Source organism: Lactuca serriola, chromosome 4 (assembly GCF_051521515.1).
Source record: "Lactuca serriola cultivar US96UC23 chromosome 4, Lser_US96UC23_V15, whole genome shotgun sequence".
NCBI classification, from domain to species: domain Eukaryota; kingdom Viridiplantae; phylum Streptophyta; class Magnoliopsida; order Asterales; family Asteraceae; genus Lactuca; species Lactuca serriola.
In genome coordinates, this window is record NC_136411.1 from 388,637,949 (window position 1) to 388,659,847 (window position 21,899).

The following is a 21,899-nucleotide window of genomic DNA, read 5'->3' on the forward strand; positions in this document are numbered from 1 at the left end:
GTTGTAAAGATAATAAAAAACAAAAATATAAAAAGAAAATTTGGAAAAAACAAACTTATAAACCTAAATATAAACAATATTATAAACAAGGTTAAAGAAAATATTTTCGAGACAAAAAACAATATAAAAAAATATATCAATCTAACACAAATTACTGTCCATCTAATAAAAAAGATTGTAAATGTTGGATATGTCAAGAAGACGGACACAAAGCCAACGAATGTCCAAAAAAGACTAAAAAAGAAAAAGAAACAAACTTATTAAAAATTGCATATGATCTCGGGTATGAACCTATAGAAGATTCAGGAATAGATTCAGATATAGATATTTATGCATATACAACTGATACTGATTCTGATTCAGGAAAGTAGTCCTATGAAGAAAGCACTTTTGGGTTTAGAACATGAGGGAAACCTCATATCTAACCTATCCAAAGTATACATTGCTAAAGCATATATTGGTATGAAAATACCATCCAAAGTAAACAATGATAAAGTATACAGTGATATGAAAATATCACCAAAGAATACATTGATATGAAAATTCTCATATCATCATTTAAAATATTAAAAGCAAACAAAATTAAGCAATTATTCAGGTACCCAAAAGGCGCAAATATTCATTCAGCAGAAATATTGAAATGGAAGCCATCATGAAGCAAGTCAAACACCAGTTAAGACAAAAAGAGGAACAAGAAGCATCATTAATCAGACAGCTTGAAGTAGTCAAACGTGAAAAAGAGCAACTACAACAAACAATATAAATTCTATCATCTTGTTCAGCATCTAAAGAAGAAGCAGCCAGCAGCTCAACAACATAGCAACCAAAAGAAGAAATTCAAGAAATATCATCCGATGAAAGTCAACCACAAATAGCACTCGAAAGAGAAAAACAAACCATGACACCAAACCAGGAGGAGTATCCACCACTACAAGCAGATCATAAAAATATAAAGAAATGGTACGTAATTTTCAACGGAGAAAACAAAGGAGTATATGACGATTGGGGAGTCGCCAGTTCATATATTCTTGGAAAAAATATCATTCACAAAAGTTACAGAACGAAAAATGAAGCGGAAACTGCATACAACGAAGCATACAAAGCAGTAATAAAAGATAACGTCGAATGTTCAAAAACAGTTCTCCTAACACCACAAAAACCTATATCCAGGTTTACACCACAAAAACCTATATCCATCCCAAGATCCCTTAACCAATTAAATGCAAAAATTGCCCTTGAATCCATTCTATTAACCAAAGAAAAAGAAGCCATGAAAAAACCATTTGCCAAAAAATTTGCCGAATTATGGGATAGCCTCATTTCATATACCGAAGTCCATTCTTTGATGGGCTTTTATCCAGTAGCCAAACGCCCAGGTCCTAAAGCAGTCTTCTTAGCCGACTTATCAGATCCTATGACTTTATGGGATTATTTTATTCATGGATTCATCGACACCATCTATCTAGAAGGCACCAATTTACACTGCATCAACGAGTTCCCTTATGCTGTGCAAACTATCATCAGAAATTATAAAATACGATTTGCAAAACAGGAAAGAGGATTATTCATTAAAATGCATTCTAGCTATCCAATTTTTGATGAAGACTCTCAATTAATTGTCCCAAGTATTACTTTCGCAAACATGGGAATAAGCAACGGCTCAAAACCAACAAAAGATGATCTACCACGAGAATCACAAACACAAGATCATTTAATTTTTGCACTCGCCGGTGTCTATTTAGCATCATCACGCATAGGCAACGGTAAAGATCAAAAGTCAAGAATCAGAGTGAATTATGCTAGTAAAACTTTCATTATCTATTCGTTAACAAACAGTGAAATCACTCCGGAAGCAATGAAAACAATTGAAACCTTCGAACAACCTTTCGAAAAGTTTTCTCATCAATTAGTTGAATTACCTGCTGATATCAAAAAACAACTTTGTAAACATATTATGCATGCACCAAGACACAGTTGCAGTCACTGTTCAGAAAACACAGAAGAAACACCATCCATGGAAGATTAACGATGAAAAAAAACATTTTTTAAAAAATATGTCTTTTTGGAGGTGGAAGGAATGAGGAATGACGTAAGCAATGACAAAAAAAAAAGCTATTATTGAAGACATTTGTCCTTTCAACGTGGAAGGGATTATTATATTTTTAATTATGTAAAGTGTCGGTAGAAGGATTATTATGTAATTAAATAGAAGTGTCGGTTGTATTATTTGTAATGTAACATAAAGTGTGTAACCCTCAATAGTCTAGGGGGCTATAATGTAAATATGTATGTCATATTGCAATCAAACGATTGCAACAATAATTGTAACCGGCTCTCTTGAGCCTATAAATAGGGTCTTCGCCCAAATGAAATGAACAAGCTAAGTTTGAGTGTTTAAGACTTGAGTTGATCTCAATTGTCTTCTCTGTTGAAATAGTTGTTCTATTTCTGAATAGCAGAGTTCTATCCAAATTATCTATATAATAATCCAATTATTCAACACAATTCATCTCAACGCATCATTCAGGTATAATCTTCTTTTAATTAATTCCGTCATGTTGTTAAATTTATCAAAACAATTAATCTGTCATCATTTTATTTTCAATTTGCCCTATTTATAGGCTCAAGAGAGCCGGTTACAATTATTGTTTTAATCGTTTGATTGCAATATGTCATACATATTTACATTATAGCCCCCTAGACTATTGAGGGTTACACACTTTATGTTACATTACAAATAATACAACCGACACTTAATAATTATCCTACCGACACTTCTATTTAATTACATAATAATCCTTCTACCGACACTTTATATAATTAAAAATATAATAATTTCTTCCACATTGAAAAGACAGATGTCTTCAATAATGGCTTTTTTTTTTGTCATTGTTTACGTCATTCCTCATTCCTTCCGAACGAACTCGACAAAACATTGATACCATATACCCATTGCTTGCTTTGGTCCATATAACGATTTTTGTAGCAAACAAACACGATACAAAACGTTGGTGTCACGAAAAGCCATTGGTTTGTGCATGTAGACCGTTTCTTTTAGATTTCCATGTGGAAACATTATTGACATCCAATTGATGGATAGGACTAGATTTCGAGATAGCATGCTGAGAATGATTCTGATGTTGGGCCGGTTTGACGATGGACTAAACGTTTCGTGACAGTCAATACCAACCTGTTTGTTTAAAACTTCACATGGATCGTATTATATGTGTATATGGTGTTTTGGTACATGAAGGCATGTTTTGTTTTCCATTAATGCATTAAACGCATCATCCATGACATGTTTGCAATTCATATTAGCTAGAGCGACGTACTTTGTACCATGGGAAGGAATACAAGTCCGATACTTATACTTTAGGAAGGAGCACATTAGTGTTAGATTGCATGCATGATCGACGTGGGTAAACTAAAGTAAACCGAAAGGAATGCCAAACTGAGTCGATAGTGGTTAATCGATTGGACTCAAAATGGTGGTACCGCGACTAAAGTCTCGGAAAGAAACACATGAAGATGGTGCATCATTGGTCAACAAATCCACCATCACGTAAATCACTTATTTTCTTTTCTATATTGACAATCAATATATGCAACTTAATTAAACACACACACAATCAAAGCTTTTCCACATTCAACTGGATTCCAGCTTTGTTTCTTCTCTTTTCTTCCACCAAAGGCTCGATCATTTTTGTGATAATAACCTAAATTTTTTGATTTTAGACCGTTTATAAAGTTAAAACTTTTTGGGACCCTATATATAATTCTTTACAAACTATATGGATCAATTTTAGAGATTTGTTTTAAAAATTATATACTACTAATTTGACATATAACTAAAAAGAGTTTTTTTTTTTTTTTTTTTTTTTTTTTTAAATGCTCCAAAAATTAGTTATAAAAGGATTTTTAAAATGTCCAAAAGATTAGTTATTAAAAGATAACTCCTACGTTAATTATAAAAATTATATACTATTGATTTGACATAAAACTAAAATGGTTTTTTTTTTAAATGCTTCAAAAATTAGTTATAAAGGGATTTTTAAAATGTTCAAAAGATAACTCCTACGTTCATTTTTTATTATATATTTTGTGATATTCTCATAATATAAATCCCAAAATAAATATGAAGTGTGTGGATAAACCTCCTGAAAAACTATATATTTCGATATAATCAGATATCAAGTTAGTCGTCATCTTCGGATCAGGTCCTTGATCAGACCTTCTTGCAGTCAAACTCCCATGACGACCAAGCGTCGTTCTCACCATTCTTGCGCCGCCTGCCGCTTCTCGCGCCGCTGCTGTCCGGTGCACTGCCCATTCGCACCATATTTTCCGGCCGATCAACCCGAAATCTTCCGATACGTCCACCGCCTTTACGGCACCGGAAAGATCTTGAGGATACTAAACCTGCTGAACGACAATGTTCAGAAACAAGAAGCGATGACATCGATTAAATACGAATCTTACATCCGTCATATTAATCCAGTTAACGGATGTTATGGAGTTACTGTTTATCTGCAACAAAAACTGGTGAACATGATGCGACAGCTTCAATACGTTCGTCTTTTGCTCGATTTTCATAGAAGAAACAACCATGATCAAATACAAGATCCTCCAGTTAAAAACGAGATCATAAGCGATCAAAGTGTTGGTGGATCGAGTAATACCACGACTGATCAGACGATCTACGAGAATGATCAAGGGTTTTACTTCGTTGGATCAAGTGATCGCAATGCTAATGAAGTCGTGAGCAGTAGAATGGAATCGCCATCTAAGAATTTGGATGATCAAGAGATAACGAACGATGATCTGATGCGAATTCTATCTGATTTTGATTAATTTCAATAGGATTTTATAGAAATTTAGTGTGGTTCGCTTCTTAATGATCAACAGTCGTTGATGGGATCAAAAGAAGCATATGAATTTAGGGTTTCAAGAATCATAAATGCACATATATGACTTTCCTCAATACGTTTCCTCAGTTATTGATTATTTGTTTCATTACAAACATGTACATTTTTTATGAATAAACCAATAAGCAATTCGTTCAAATGCATTGTGTTCTTGTTCACGAATTGAGTCATGTTTTGCTAAGAAGCTCGGAATTCAAGAAATCATCTTCTCCGATGATGTTTAAAAGGTCAATTTTACATACGGTTACTCTATCGACCCGCAATGGGTAATCCGGTAATCCAAACACAAAAGACCATCTTTTGTTCCGATTCCAAGAGTGCTAAAACTAAAAATTACGACGACTCACGTTTTAAAAAATTACAACAACTTATGTTTTAAAAAATGGGCTTAAAATAAAAAGTTGTATTGTAGCAAATAATGGGTTGTTCCGATTTCAAAATTCCACTAAATTTCACCTCTTGTTTAAGATTTCATCCACTTTCATTTTGATTGTCGATTAAAATTAAGCAAGTAATTCATGATTTATGAACCTGATGTCATCTTGTTTTTTCTATTTTGATTGATTTCATAGATTAAAGAAGGTAACACATTAATACATTTAATTATCTTGAATGTCTGAATTTTTCGTTTCACATTAGTGCATTATGAAATTTGATTTCTGTTTGGAATGATTTGACTTATTTCCTTAATTGCAAGTTCCCTCTATTTATTTATTTATTTATTTTTTTTGTAATTTTGTTCATGTTTTGTGGTGCCTGCTTAGTTAATCAGAATATTGATGACTTTCAAATTGTTATATTAATATTATATCTTATATAATTTTCAAAAATTATGTCTTCTAATCATCTATCTCGTAGTGAAAGACATTAAAAAATGAAAAATAAAAAAAGTCTCAAAGTGGGTACTGGTGGGTGTAGCTTAACAAAAAAAAGATTGAAAAAAGAAAATAATAATAATAACTAGGTGGGAGACCCCGTTCCGCGGGTTTCGGAACAAATAAATTTACTGAACACACACGGGTCGAATATTGTGTTGATGTTTGGCGGGTGACGAAAGTAGGATGCTATAATGCTATTTTAGTATTTTGTTTTAAAATATGCCAAAATCCACCACCTACCAAAAACCCACTTGCCATTAGCCGAATGAAACGCATTTGGATGAATCCGGTTCAACTCTTCATGATTCGGTTCTACACATATAGATTTGCCTGTCAATCTTTCTTTGTACTTCAAATGAACCCAATGGAAATGTAATATGGTTTTGGGTAAAAAAAATAAATAATAAGAAATTGAACAAAAAAACATAAACAAAAACATTTAAATGAGTAGTACATTGTTATTTAGTGTATTTACCATCTAAATATGAAAAAAAACGCAACAAATAGAAATGTAGTTTTTGTTTTGGTAAAGAGTTAAATAATAAGAAAAACCAAAAGTATAATGTTATAATGAGAAAAATATGCTATAATGAGAAAAAAAGTAGAGCACTATTTATTGCATGTAGCCCATTTTGTATTCTCAGATTTAGGGGTAGAATGTAGAAAAAGCTGTGACATCACCTGCATTTTAATCAAATAAACTGTATTATTGACACACTATATATAGGACCATACTTATTAAAATTATTATATATATATATATATATATATATATATATATATATATATATATATATATATATATATATATATATATATAACGAAAAAAATACTGGTTATTTCAATTTTGTCGAAAAATTTCAAATTCTACATTTTTTCACAAGAAATTGCATTATGGTCAAAATGTATGTAGGAGTATAATTAAATAGCATAAGTAGGGCTATTTTCGTCAAAAACTATTTGAATCACTCAACTTTTAACAAAAACAAATGTATGTATGTGATTTTTGATCAAAAATGTTATTAGCAATCATTAGGAAAAACAGTTAATAGGGGCATTTGGGTCATACCTATTATAATTATTAATTATGTAACCAAATAAAACTATAGTGTGGGGCAATTTAGCCATACTTTTAAGTCCTCTAATTTTTAACCCAAGAAACTGCATTTCAGTCAATTTGTATGTAGGAGCAAACTATATTATGGTCAAAAACTCAAAAAAAATTATTTTCTCTAAAATTAACAAGACAAACTGTATTACGGTCAAAATGTATGTAGAGACATATTTTAAAATAATGTTTGTAGTGGAAATTTGATCACAAATATTATAAAACTTTATGTAGGGGCAAATTGGTAAATGCCTAAATTACAATTTTTTAACAAAAAGTCGGTATTTATGGGCATTATGGTATATAAATATATAAATTTTCCTTCATCTAATCGGTTAATAAGAGGGCTTACCGGAGGTCATTCCTGAAGGAGATAGCCGGTTATACTCTCGAGGTGTAACCTTTAGAATATTTTCACCACCGGCTTCAAGTACATTATTAATATTTGCATCAAATTATAACTAAATTTCAAAGATTAAAACTAATGCTTAATCATTTAATGAGCCATGGTTTGTCACATTTTTAACCCGAGTTCTTTGATCCACAACGTATAACTAAAAAGGACATTGATGAACATAAACTTATAAAAAACACAAAATCGTTACATAAAACTCATACCCATTAGCATTTTCAACGCTTAAACTTGCACCCCTATCTATAAAAATCTAGAACATAACAAAAACACAACAATATATCAGCTAAAAACATTAAGAAAAAAACACATTTAACTGAAAAATACTAAGAAAATGAACATACTTGACAACATTGTGGATTTCCACCATATGCAGCATTATGTAAAGGCGTATTTCCAGCACCTAAAATGATACAAAATAAAGTTTTAAGTTTTTATCAAACCCGATATAAAAAAACAGTAAAAACCCATATGATTTGTTGAATCATACCCGCTGACCTGTTTAACATGAAGTACAAAAGTATTAAAAAAATCAAATCGTTAAAATCAATAGGATTCAAAACACGACAAATTATGAAATTGAGAAACAAATGGTGGAATCAGGTTCGTGTTCCAGTGTAAATTAAACTTCCCCAAATGTATTTACCAACAACTTTTAAGAAAAATAAACAATTTTAATTCCAGAATCGAACATTAGTCGACAAAACACCTGATAATGATTACTTGTTTAACAGATGCGGCTAAACTAATTAACTATTGAGTCATTTGTACATGTTTAGCAACTGAAACTATCATCAACCATGAAGCAAAAGCAAATTAGTGTAATCTATCGAGAATTGAAACTCTACCAGTATTATGTCAGCAACTGCAATTCAATTATCGATTTAACTATTGAGTCATTAATTAACTATTGAGTCATTAGTACATTGTGACAACCCAAAGTTCATTCCGTTACATTACCTCGTTTCCGTTGACGGAATATTCCACTGTATAAAAGTTCCGTTAATAAGAGGTCGTCAAATAAATAAATGTTTTATTTATTTATATTCTATGTCGTTATTAGTCGTAATAAAATAAAGTAAAAGCATGTAAATTACATTTCCATTTTAATTTGGAAAAAGTTGATTTTATTACGACCACTAAATCGGGTGCGACCAAAAGCCCCGTTTAACGGTAGTATCGGGTAGATTCCCACTGAGCTTCAACTCCAACCCCTATATAAGGGAGAGTAAACTCCATTTCCACCTTTTTACTCTCTCTCTACAACTTTTTCCCGAGCCAAAAATCATCCATTTCGAGCCCCAAACGAGTAGGTAAACTATCCTAACTTGTTATATAGCTTATCTAGCCTGCAAATTCGAGTTTAAAGCATAAAATAGGGACAAGATGATGTGTTTACGGCCCAAGAACACTCTTGGACCGTAAACACCATTTAATGGGGTTTTTTTAGCCCCAAAACCCCTCCAAATTGCCCCTAAGGCTTAGATATGACTTTTAGGCTTACATATTCAGACTTAGAACACCTTGGAACGGGTTTTCGGAGAGTAAACTTGAGTTTACTGCCCAAGAACTTTCTTGGGCCGTAAACTCCCCTTCATGGGGAGTAAACTCAATTCCATGTGTTAGAAATGCCCTAAACACCCCCTATGGCCTTGGAAAAATACCTTGAAGCCATACCATCATTGGAAAGGCCTTAAACTTCAATAAAACTTAGGGAATAGGAGTTCACGGCCGTGAACTCCCATAGAGGTGGTTCATGGGCCGTAAACTCCCAATTAATGCCCAAATGGTGCCCAAACTCCTTCATTCGACTTGGAAAAATACCTAGGATTTATCCTTCAACCATTTAAGACTTGAAAACACCAAAAGAATGAGTGTATAGGAGCTTACGGCCGTAAGCTCCCTTGCGTAGGGCCGTAAACTCCTCAAAGGGTCCATATGATGCCTTAAATCCATTCACACATTTTATATTTGGGCCTAGCAAAATTCCACAGTTGATATGAGACCTTTAAACATCCTAGAACCCCTCACCATGAGTTTACAGCCGTAAACTCATGGGGAGTTGTCCCAGGGCCGTAAACACCATATGGAGAGTTTACTCTTGGAGAGTAAACTCCATTCCTAAGACATTCAAGCCCTTAGATGTTACCATGGACACCCCAAACACTTAACCAAGGTGTTTTCCGCTCCTTAGAGTATGTATACTTGTTTAATTAGTATTAAATGTACTAATTGTATGTGAACATATGTTATCATATGTTAAATAGGTCACTAAGTGTGTCCAAGTCTTTACTTGACACCGAGCACCCAACCGTCACCTTTGTCGGATCCACTTACACCAGGTGAGTTTATACCCCTGAATGAACCTTTTAAATGTTTTTACATGTTTTATAAGGGGAGGGGAATACAAGTTAAACATGTCAGTTATCATATCAATCACATGTGATTGATAACCCGCATGCACAAGGATTTACCACACTGTTAACTGTTTTACCGAGAATGACACTGTAAATGGTTTTCTAAAAACATAGTTATTTGTTTAGCTTTTACTTATGATGTTTAATCAAAGTTTCATTTTAAACTTGTTTATGAAAGGTTTTCAAAGGATTTTTAAAGATTTTCAAACTTATTTTACAAAAGAATACAAAGTCGTGATTTTCTTAATATATAAAGGTTTTTCCAAAGTTTCCGTCTATGTTTTTATACTTCTACTTGGTTAAGATACCACTGCGTTATTTCTGTTTAGTTAATACCTCCACTTCGTGATACACTTATACTTGAGAACGCCTCCACTTGGTGATACACTTATACTTGAGAAAGTCCCCACTTCATTATACGCTTATACCTGATAACACTTCCACATAGTTAGATGTATGCCTGTGCTTGTATAGATGCATATAAATAATGTTTGAAGGACTTAGGAAGGCTTATTCGCCCTATTTCCTTTTCTTCGTTGAGATGTGGTCTGGTGGGATCGGATGTCCGTCCGAAGGTCGGTCGATCATTAATTATATATTATGTATGCAAGCATAATCATATGGGTTTACATTAGTCAGTTCAGTTATGAGTCTCTACCTCTAGTTCAACACTTATATTGGAAACACACTACCCACTATTTGGGATGCATCTTTGGGACACGGCCTTCTCCTTCGTCTAGTTTGTAACCAGAGTCTCCTGTAGGGGGAGCGGACATTGTGTGTATAGATCTATACGGGATTGACACCCCCGCACCCTGACTGCTAGCTACAGTCCACGGCCTACCAAGCCAAGGGGTGACAAATGTCATATTTTATAGACGCTTGTAGGGCGTCAGGTACTCTAGTGTCGGTTAGTATGGTTACGAGTATCCCAGGTTACCTTATAATTCATGGCCTTAAGGTAACGGTATTTCACCAGCAATTTACACTGTATGTTGGAAACCCACTCTCAGAGTCACACTATTTTTAGACCTTGCTAACTGTATCTTTCATTTGATACTGTCTGCGGTCTGTATTCTCTGTTTTAGACCTTACTAGCCGTACCTTTCATTTGGTACCGTCTGGGGTCTGTGTCTCCCTTTGTTAGACTGAGCCAGGCGTGTCGTTTGTTCGATACTCTCCTGGAGTCTATGATTCCTTTGCCTTAGTCAGCAGTCTTCACTGCTGAGGCATACCTTATTTCCCTAATTCCTCTTGCTTTCTTTAATAATCAAATTCTGTATTTTGATAATAATAGCGATTAAGGGAAAACTACCTTTTTACCACATAACTCCGTCCAGTCTTGGTAGAAGACTGCTTTTATTAAAGAAAATATAGGATTTTCTGGAAAAGACACTAATGTAATGGATACTCTAAAACTACCACTTTTATTAAAGTTATTTGGATAAAATGACACTAAATACTTATGAACTCACCAGCATTTGTAAAAATGTTGATACTTGCTTTTCAAATAACTTGTATTCTCAGGTCAGCATTAGACAGGTACATTCCCAGAGCTGTTGATGAAGATAGCTTAGTACCAAACTGCACTTATATTATTACCTGTATTACTTTGTTGTACTGTTATGTAAACTATGTAAAACTATTACTATTAATGCAATGTTTTGTTGTACTTTGATTACTATAATGCATGTGTTGTGATACTTGACATGACATCATCCACCCCAGAACGTTTCCGTCGTTCCGGTTTTGGGGTGTGACAGATTGGTATCAGAGCATTGTTTATAGTGAGCTAAGTATATCAAATCATAAAAGATATACAGCCTATAAATACAAAAGGAATAAAACACTCTGACCAAGAATTATACTTTAAAATATAACCATATTTTTCCGAAGTATAAGAACATCCTGAATCTAAACACTCGAACAAAAGTATCACAAGAAGAACAAGAATAAAAGTCTTCGGATGTTGAGCATTACCGTCAAACCTGGGCAATTATGTAATCGTAAGCTGGAATAAATGTAACCTGATCAACTACATTTATTCGAGATGCGATGAACATGTGCTTAGGAGTGATAGTGATGTTGCAACAGGTCTGAAACTTACCAACTAGGAATGCTAGAGCCAAACATAAAGTCAAAATACTATAGGAGTATTTTGGAACACTAAAAGATTCACACTAATCCCAGAACCATATTCAGAAGATAAGAACCAAACAAGAAATTATAATACCATAGGGGTATTTTAGGATCCATAACTAACCTTGTGTGAAGAACTAAAAAGATCCTTATTGATATACCTACAATTACAGAGAGTGTACTCCCAAGGTTATATATAATAAGGATCCCATAGGCTAAGAATGTGTGGTTTCGCTCTACTTCCTTTTCCTCGTTGGGATGTGGATATAGAGTAGTATCACATATTTGAAGGCCTATCGGATCTAAGCTATATATGATTTGTATACCCTGTGTAATCGTAGCAGGACTCGATATGGATCATCCAGTGAAATGTTAATAATCTCTTTGGACTCTTTAGACATTTCCATTCTCGCACGAACCCTGTAGAAAACCCTATCCACTTCAGTGCTTGGCAGAAGAGTTGATTCCGACCCCGAAGAAGTTCATTGAGAAGATTTCCAATTCGGAAATAAATGAACTGGGTCCGGACTATTGAAATCACCAAGTGCCTATATCTTTTTAGGGACATCGGTGAGAAATTCGCTTAAACTTCCGAGATTCCCAGTCATCCATCATGAAGTGATGACACCAGGAGTCCGATTCAGAAGTAAGGTGGAGTAGAGATTCAGTATGTCCATACGAGAAGAGAACCCTAGGTAACTACCCGAAGGAAACCAACGCCGATTCCAGTCAAAGCTACGAGGTAGACAGAGGGAGCCAGTACATGGAACCCGAGAATTGTCTTTTCCTCGTGTTCGTCACGCTAATACACCCTTAAAATAATACAATTTAGTGAGTTAGTGATTACACTACTCACGCTATGTGTTAGGTAAATCGTCGTTTCCCGTTGCCAGTTACACGATTAGAGCGGATCCCCACACCTCTATTGAGGGTATTTAGCCATAAATCTTTATAAGCCTCTCTTTCCGCGATGTTCGTTCCGAACTGTTCTCAAATCTTTCCAAGCCGTAGAGTGAAACCTTCCCAGTATAAAGGTAACGTAGTAGGAACGACTCGCATCTTATGGCCTTTTTCCAATACTCATACACCTACCTTGATTATCAGGACTACATCACCAGTACCTGAGGCACGGGAAAAATTTATGCCTAATACAGTCAGGACAGATATGTCCAGGGTTAGCCATCGTCTCTCATTATCTTGCATTCCTTTCCATGTAGGAAAACCATGCCACCAAAGAAGCGCAACCAGTCCGCAAGCAAGAAACCTACTCTCCTATTCGACGAAACTACGTTCCAAGCTGCAGTCTCGGCAGCCGTAATAGCTGTCATGGCTCACTGGAATGCTAACAACGCCAATGTTAGCAAGGGCCCTATCGGGATTTCCGATCCTAGCAATGGACAGCAGCAACCAACCCCTGCATACCCAGCCACCCAAGAACCTCAACCGAATCCACTGAAGAGAAAACTCAAGATCGAGGAGGGAGGTACCTCGGCTCAAGGACCTTCCGAAGGGCAACGAGCTGAGGCAGTCAATCCCTCCCTCCCGACTTCGAGAAGACCATATCTAGGAAACTTTCCCCACTGCGGCAAGTGCAGCTACCATCATCATGGTATATGTCAGGAACTCCACTGTACTAGATGCAACAGGAAGGGGCACACCTCACGTACCTGCAGAGCCCCGGTTGAGTTTATTACATCAACCACTAATGTAGCGACCACTATAGTTTGTCACCTATGTGGTGAAAAGGGACACCTTAAAAGGGACTGCCCAACCGAAGGAAAAGACAAGGACACAGGAGGAGTCTGACTCTACTGCTTAGGGAGAAGCATCAAGAAACTTGGTAGATTTTTGGTACGTCTTTCGATCTCAGATAACTAAACTGAAAACATTTAAAAGACTAATTCAAAATGTAAATATTTCCCCAATAAGGCGAAAGTCGAAACACCGTTATAAAATTTAAAATTCATCAGTTAAAACTATAATGGCTAAACATATATGTTACAGCCATGTATAGTTAAGATGGATAGACCTAGAGTGAGTGAATGCCACCTCATTTCCTGTTCCTCGTTTGGTTGTGGATTTAGGGCGGAGTCGCTCAGTCAACAGTCCCCCCCACCTTAATTATACATGACTAGTATATGTTAGGCGATTATAGAAATGCCTTGTGAGAATCCATTCATGAAAAGGTACTCTACTCGGAAACACTTAGGACTCTCTATAGTTCCGCGTCGACTCTATCGGTCCAAGTATTCGCGGCAGTGATACACAGGACGAAACCCGAGACGCCTAGAACGTGTGTGCCTGTTCGGCGCATGACTCTATCGATCTTCATCTTATATCATGTCGAGGTATGCCAACTTCGACGACTCTATCGATCATGGTTTATGTAACGCCCGTAGATCAGGGCTAGTCAATTTAGAGACGATAGGCGTCAAAAATGAATTTTTGATGAAAGATTATTTAGAATGAATAATCTTAACTAATTTGTAGTATATGTTACAAGGATTCCGTACATATAAAGAACGCCGAAATCCGAGTTATAACGAAGAAGTTATGACCTGTCGAAGTTTCGCGACAGAACCGGCACGACACAGCGCGACGTAAAAAGTGAATTTACGTTAGAGCGATATTTAGCCTTATCAATCTAAATGAAAGTATTAGAATACGTTAAACCGTGAGCGTGCATAAAAAGAACGCCCAAATCTGACTTCGTATGAGGAAATTATGATTTTTCGAAGTTTCGACTTAGCAGTATGCAGCCCGAATACTCGATTTGAGACCGAGCGGTTTTTAGTCAAAATAATCTAAATGAGAATCTAAGATCTCATTAATTGTAGTAAAACGATAAAAAGATAGGCGAAAACGGACGTCGGATGAAGAAGTTATGATTTTATAACGGAGTTTTCCTGTCCCGGCCTACTAAAAATAAATAATAAAAATAAAGTCAAAATTAGCCGACAAAGTCTAAACAAAAGTTGTAGAGCATAGTCTCACCTACGCGGGGATATAAAGAACGTCGAAAACAGATTTCGTATGAGGAAGATATGAATTTTTGAAGTTTATTAAATATTTTCGATATTTAATTTAATTATAAATTAACCGATATTATCTATGGGGGGAGTCAGCGATCTGATCCACATTACGCCCAGCGTAATGTAGATTTACGCCCAGTGTAAATGGGTTTCCAGCCCCCTATAAAAGGGTGTCGAGGGCAACCGACTTCTTTGCTCATTTCTTCCCTTTCTCTCGCGTTTTTGCATCGTTTTTCATGCAAGAAATATCCCGAAGCCCCGGTATCATTCCCGCGCCCCGAAGCAAGTCCCGAAGCCCCGAAGATCCCGAGAAGTACAATTCCCGAGCCGAAGCTCTGTCCGTAAGAAGTCCGGTTTTTGTGAAGATCGTCCAGATCTACCGAAGAATACTACTTCTACAAGCCGTAGTGCTGTCCGATCATCTTCTGATCAAGTGAGTGTGTAGTTGCTTTCTTCTAACGCATAACTATGAAGTATCTTATACGAAATACGTGTTATGTGTATAATATAAAGTTGTTTATATGTGTGAGTGTATAGTCACTTTCATCTTACACATAGATATGAAGTATTTGCTATGAAATACATGCTATGTGCATATACATTGTTTGTTTACTTGAGATGGATGCTGAATGAATGTTTTATACGAGTTTTTAAATAAGTTGTATATGTAATTTATATCTACAAATATGTTGGGTAGAACATGGGTAGATGAAATAGTTGATGTATGTTGAAAGAATGTGATAAGAGAAAGGTGAGGATATAATGGTGATGATAATTAGGTGATGATAGATAGGTGATGAATTACGAGTCCAGGCGATGTTGTGGCTACGTATTCATGCGATGATAGTCTATCCCTTATTATGAATTATGAGTCCAGGCGATGTTGTGGCTACGTATTCATGCGATGATAGTCTAACCCTTATTATGATTAACGAGTCCCGGCGATGTTGTGGCTATGAAATCATGCGATGATACCCTAACCCTTACTAGACATATATTGAGGGAGTGATCCCCGAATTAGCATTGTCTATATGATACAGGCGATGATCCTTAGGAAAAGTTCTTAGGAACAAGCATATAAGGATATAAGATGTAAGGAGATGAGCGGTAAATATGATATAGGAGATGACCCTTAAGATAATATCTTTAGGGAAGATTAAAAGAAGATAATGGGGATGGGTAATTGGGTTGATTTTTTGATGACTGAATATAATAATTATATTATTGTGGGTTGAAAACCCTATATGCTCACCAGGCTCCCAAGCCTGACCCACTTAGTTTAATTGTATCACAGGTATCGATACGAAGCTGCTTTGCATTGAGAGATTAAAGGAGATGTAAATCATTAGTGTAATTGAATGTAAGTTCTGTTTATGCTTATATGTCTGTATCGGAACATGACATCCCGAGGTTTTATTATTAAATGAAAATACATTCTCTTTGAGAAATGTTTTGATAAGTTATTATCATATCTTGTTTTGGGAAAAAATTCCGCAACTGTTTTCTTTAAAAGATTACTCTTATTTTATAAAACAAAGCATAAACAAATCAGTCTTTTCTGGCCGTGAAAATGGGGATGTCACAGTTTGACTTCGTTCAGCCATGTGTAAATCCTTAGTGCTGTGTAAAAACAACTTTCTCCATAGCCCTTTTGGCAAATAAAGGTTCTTCCGAACCTAAACAAAATAAAAATAATAAAGACTAATGCGATCCTTTAGTCGTCACTTTTATTTCAAACCTTCTGAAGTACCCAGGAGAGGGGTACCGCGCGCTGTTAACCAACCCTCCTTAGACAGATAGGAACCGAAGCGAAAGGCACTACATGCATTCCAGAAGACGATAACCACCCGAAGCATACCTAGTAGATTCCCTAGAAAGACCCTTCATCCTATCCTATGGAACGGGAGCTAGAGTTAAGAGAACCCTTACAGATTGATCTACTATAATGACCACAAATCCGAAGTTGTTGTCATTCCGCTTGAGCCAACATAGTACCTAACACCCTCGGTTGGTAAAGAAATCCGAGTCGTAAGAGTCAAGGACATTGACTACGACCATCCATTCATGCTTAATCCCCCGAATTAAGCATCGCAACGAATATCCCAGAAATCCGAGAGCTGCGATAAATTAAACTCTGAGAAGAGTGGATGAGAAGACTAAAGTTCCGAGTGGTGGAACCTTATGCTCACTAGATTTGACCTAGACCGAGAAAACTCAGAACCTTCGGAAGAGTAGTTGCTGAAGATGTTCGCACTACTCAGGCACTTTGTCCACCCTGTTACAGACTAGTAGTGCCTAAGATCCTCCGCCCTCTCGCATGGAGGAAGTCACCGTCGCCTTGTAGACGATAGACTACATTCTCCGAGGTGAACACTAGAATACCGAGAACCACATGATAACCTCCGCAGCCAAGAATCCTTGATCAAAGTACGAAAGTAGTTACGTTAAGCCTCATGACCCAGATCCCGAAGAGATTATAGACTTGAAATCAACCTTGGTGTTAGTCGAGGGGTTATGCAAGAGCAACCGCTTTCCGCACTAGAATAAACCAAAGTCTTAGAGACTCAATGGACTACTAGGTGTTCCATGAATACTATCTCACGCAGAAATAGTAGAACCACCTCCCGAGATAGTCCAACACTCGTCTGGTGAAACCCTATCTCCCTGACCCTGAGGGTTTCCGTTAGGGATATCTCAAGATTCATTAGTGTAGGTTTATTTTGCACAAGATTGAGATAGCCACTCTACAGCAAAAAGATACCGTAGATACACAACCCATCTGATGACCTAGAAAGCCTCTAAAAGCCAATTGACAGGAAACGTGAAAACCAAGGACAACCCGAGCTTCCTAAGAACCAACCTGAAGGACTACACTACCAGTATGAGAGAGAACGTTAGGAACTTCAGAATGGCGATCACGCCAGTGATGATCTTGCCATAGAAGTACACTATGTTCTAGGTACTGAAAAGCTCTACCTTTCCGAGAGCTTAGGACCATCCGAGATCCTTTACGGAGATTGGTCCAACCCTCTTCAGACCACTATTACTTCGGATATTCCACAAGTTTGACACCCGATCGATCCACCTCTTAAACTTGATATGTGTTTACCCGACGTCACCTTTCGTATCCCACTCATCTTGATAGAAACCATTGAGAACCCTAACCTCGTAGATACACCAGTCGGAACCTACTAACTACACGAGACGGAATCCGCATCCCGTAGGTGAAGGTTTATTGGAATGACAAACACAAACCAGAGTTCACTTGGGAATGCGAGGACAAACCGAATAGGAAGTACCCTCCTGCCTCTATCATTCATACCTACTACCTTGCCTAGACCTGAATTTCGGGACGAAATTCCCTCTAACGGGGGGATGATGTGACAACCCAAAGTTCATTCCGTTACATTACCCCGTTTCCGTTGACGGAATATTCCATTGTATAAAAGTTCCGTTAATAAGAGGTCTTCAAATAAATAAATGTTTTATTTATTTATATTCTATGTCGTTATTAGTCGTAATAAAATAAAGTAAAAGCATGTAAATTACATTTCCATTTTAATTTGGAAAAAGTTGATTTTATTACGACCACTAAATCGAGTGCGACCAAAAGCCCCGTTTAACGGTAGTATCGGGTAGATTCCCACTGAGCTTCAACTCCATCCCCTATATAAGGGAGAGTAAACTCCATTTCCACCTTTTTACTCTCTCTACAACTTTTTCCCGAACCAAAAATTGTCCGTTTCGAGCCCCAAACGAGTAGGTAAACTATCCTAACTTGTTATATAGCTTATCTAGCCTGCAAATTCGAGTTTAAAGCATAAAATAGGGACAAGATGATGTGTTTACGGCCCAAGAACACTCTTGGACCGTAAACACCATTTAATGGGTTTTTTTTAGCCCCAAAACCCCTCCAAATTGCCCCTAAGGCTTAGATATGACTTTTAGGCTTACATATTCGGACTTAGAACACCTTGGAACAGGTTTTTGGAGAGTAAACTTGAGTTTACTGCCCAAGCACTTTCTTGGGCCGTAAACTCCCCTTCATGGGGAGTAAACTCAATTCCATGTGTTAGAAATGCCCTAAACACCCCCTATGGCCTTGGAAAAATACCTTGAAGCAATACCATCATTGGAAAGGCCTTAAACTTCAATAAAACTTAGGGAATAGGAGTTCACGGCCGTGAACTCCCATAGAGGTGGTTCATGGGCCGTAAACTCCCAATTAATGCCCAAATGGTGCCCAAACTCCTTCATTCGACTTGGAAAAATACCTAGGATTTATCCTCTACCATTTAAGACTTGAAAACACCAAAAGAATGAGTGTATAGGAGCTTACGGCCGTAAGCTCCCTTGCGTAGGGCCGTAAACTCCTCAAAGGGTCCATATGATGCCTTAAATCCATTCACACATTTTATATTTGGGCCTAGCAAAATTCCACAATTGATATGAGACCTTTATCCTAGAACCCCTCACCATGAGTTTACGGCCGTAAACTCATGGGGAGTTGTCCCAGGGCCGTAAACACCATATGGAGAGTTTACTCTTGGAGAGTAAACTCCATTCCTAAGACATTCAAGCCCTTAGATGTTACCCGGGACACCCCAAACACTTAAACAAACTGTTTTCCGCTCCTTAGAGTACGTATACTTGTTTAATTAGTATTAAATGTACTAATTGTATGTGAACATATGTTATCATATGTTAAATAGGTCACTAAGTGTGTCCAAGTCTTTACTTGACACCGAGCACCCAACCGGCACCTTCGTTGGATCCACTTACACCAGGTGAGTTCATACCCCTGAATGAACCTTTTAAATGTTTTTACATGTTTTATAGGGGGGGGGGATACAAGTTAAACATGCCAGTTATCATATCAATCACATGTGATTGATAACCCGCATGCACAAGGATTTACCACATTGTTAACTGTTTTACCGAGAATGACACTGTAAATGGTTTTCTAAAAACATAGTTATTTGTTCAGCTTTTACTTATGATGTTTAATCAAAGTTTCATTTTAAACTTGTTTATGAAAGGTTTTCAAAGGATTTTTAAAGATTTTCAAACTTATTTTACAAAGGAATACAAAGTCGTGATTTTCTTAATATATAAAGGTTTTTCCAAAGTTTCCGTCTATGTTTTTATACTTCTACTTGGTTAAGATACCACTGCGTTATTTCTGTTTAGTTAATACCTCCACTTCGTGATACACTTATACTTGAGAACGCCTCCACTTGGTGATACACTTATACTTGAGAAAGCCCCCACTTCATTATACGCTTATACCTGATAACACTTCCACATAGTTAGATGTATGCCTGTGCTTGTATAGATGCATATAAATAATGTTTGAAGGACTTAGGAAGGCTTATTCGCCCTATTTCCTTTTCTTCGTTGAGATGTGGTCTGGTGGGATCGGATGTCCGTCCGAAGGTCGGTCGATCATTAATTATATATTATGTATGCAAGCATAATCATATGGGTTTACATTAGTCAGTTCAGTTATGAGTCTCTACCTCTAGTTCAACACTTATATTGGAAACACACTACCCACTATTTGGGATGCATCTTTGGGACACGGCCTTCTCCTTCGTCTAGTTTGTAACCAGAGTCTCCTGTAGGGGGAGCGGACATTGTGTGTATAGATCTATACGGGATTGACACCCCCGCACCCTGACTGCTAGCTACAGTCCATGGCCTACCAAGCCAAGGGGTGACAAATGTCATATTTTATAGACGCTTGTAGGGCGTCAGGTACTCTAGTGTCGGTTAGTATGGTTACGAGTATCCCAGGTTACCTTATAATTCATGGCCTTAAGGTAACGGTATTTCACCAGCAATTTACACTATATGTTGGAAACCCACTCTCAGAGTCACACTATTTTTAGACCTTGCTAACTGTATCTTTCATTTGATATTGTTTGCGGTCTGTATTCTCTGTTTTAGACCTTACTAGCCGTACCTTTCATTTGGTACCGTCTGGGGTCTGTGTCTCCCTTTGTTAGACTGAGCCAGGCGTTTCGTTTGTTCGATACTCTCCTGGAGTCTATGATTCATTTGCCTTAGTCAGCAGTCTTCACTACTGAGGCATACCTTATTTCCCTGATTCCTCTTGCTTTCTTTAATAATCAAATTCTGTATTTTGATAATAATAGCGATTAAGGGAAAACTACATTTTTACCACATAACTCCGTCCAGTCTTGGTAGAAGACTGCTTTATTAAAGAAAATATAGGATTTTCTGGAAAAGACACTAATGTAATGGATACTCTAAAACTACCACTTTTATTAAAGTTATTTGGATAAAATGACACTAAATACTTATGAACTCACCAACATTTGTAAAAATGTTGATACTCGCTTTTCAAATAACTTGTATTCTCAGGTCAGCATTAGACAGGTACATTCCCAGAGCTGTTGATGAAGATAGCTTAGTACCAAACTGCACTTATATTATTACCTGTATTATTTTGTTGTACTGTTATGTAAACTATGTAAAACTATTACTATTAATGCAATGTTTTGTTGTACTTTGATTAGTATAATGCATGTGTTGTGATACTTGACATGACGTCATCCACCCCAGAACGTTTCCGCCGTTCCGGTTTTGGGGTGTGACATATATGTTCAGTTACACTTCATATCCATGGCAGGCATGCAAAAATGTATAAAATTCCAACTCCACTCTCGAGTTAAATTTTTTTTGGATTAGCTGAATAGGGCTGAGAGTGTTACTGATGTTTGCAGCTTGAAACATTTCATGGGTTGAGAAATTACGTTCTCCGTCCTCCATTGCTGAATTTGGTGATTTGGTTTATAACTTGGATGAAAGTTTTAACCCATTTGTCTCAACGAACTTCGGTTCTTCTTCTCAACAATCTCTGAAACACCCCAAAAGAAAGTGAAATGTGTTACAGAAGTTGTTAAAAGCTATTCAAATTTACAAACAATAGAAGAAAATTATACCTAGAGTAGGTGGAGGAGAA

The 21,899-nt window shown here is 36.6% G+C and overlaps 2 protein-coding genes across 2 annotated transcripts; both read left to right on the forward strand.

Moving 5' to 3' along the window:
- The first annotated feature begins 898 nt into the window (after positions 1–898).
- Positions 899–2,026, forward strand: LOC145099849 (uncharacterized). Its single transcript, XM_079037352.1, has one exon. It carries the CDS (start codon positions 899–901, stop codon positions 2,024–2,026), a length of 1,128 nt encoding a protein of 375 aa, XP_078893478.1.
- A 370-nt stretch (positions 2,027–2,396) lies between these two features.
- Positions 2,397–5,014, forward strand: LOC145100802 (LOB domain-containing protein 22-like). Its single transcript, XM_079037931.1, has 3 exons — positions 2,397–2,527; positions 3,319–3,562; positions 4,188–5,014. Exons 2-3 carry the CDS (start codon positions 3,486–3,488, stop codon positions 4,849–4,851), a joined length of 741 nt encoding a protein of 246 aa, XP_078894057.1. The 5' UTR covers positions 2,397–2,527; positions 3,319–3,485; the 3' UTR covers positions 4,852–5,014.
- The last annotated feature ends 16,885 nt before the right edge of the window (positions 5,015–21,899 follow it).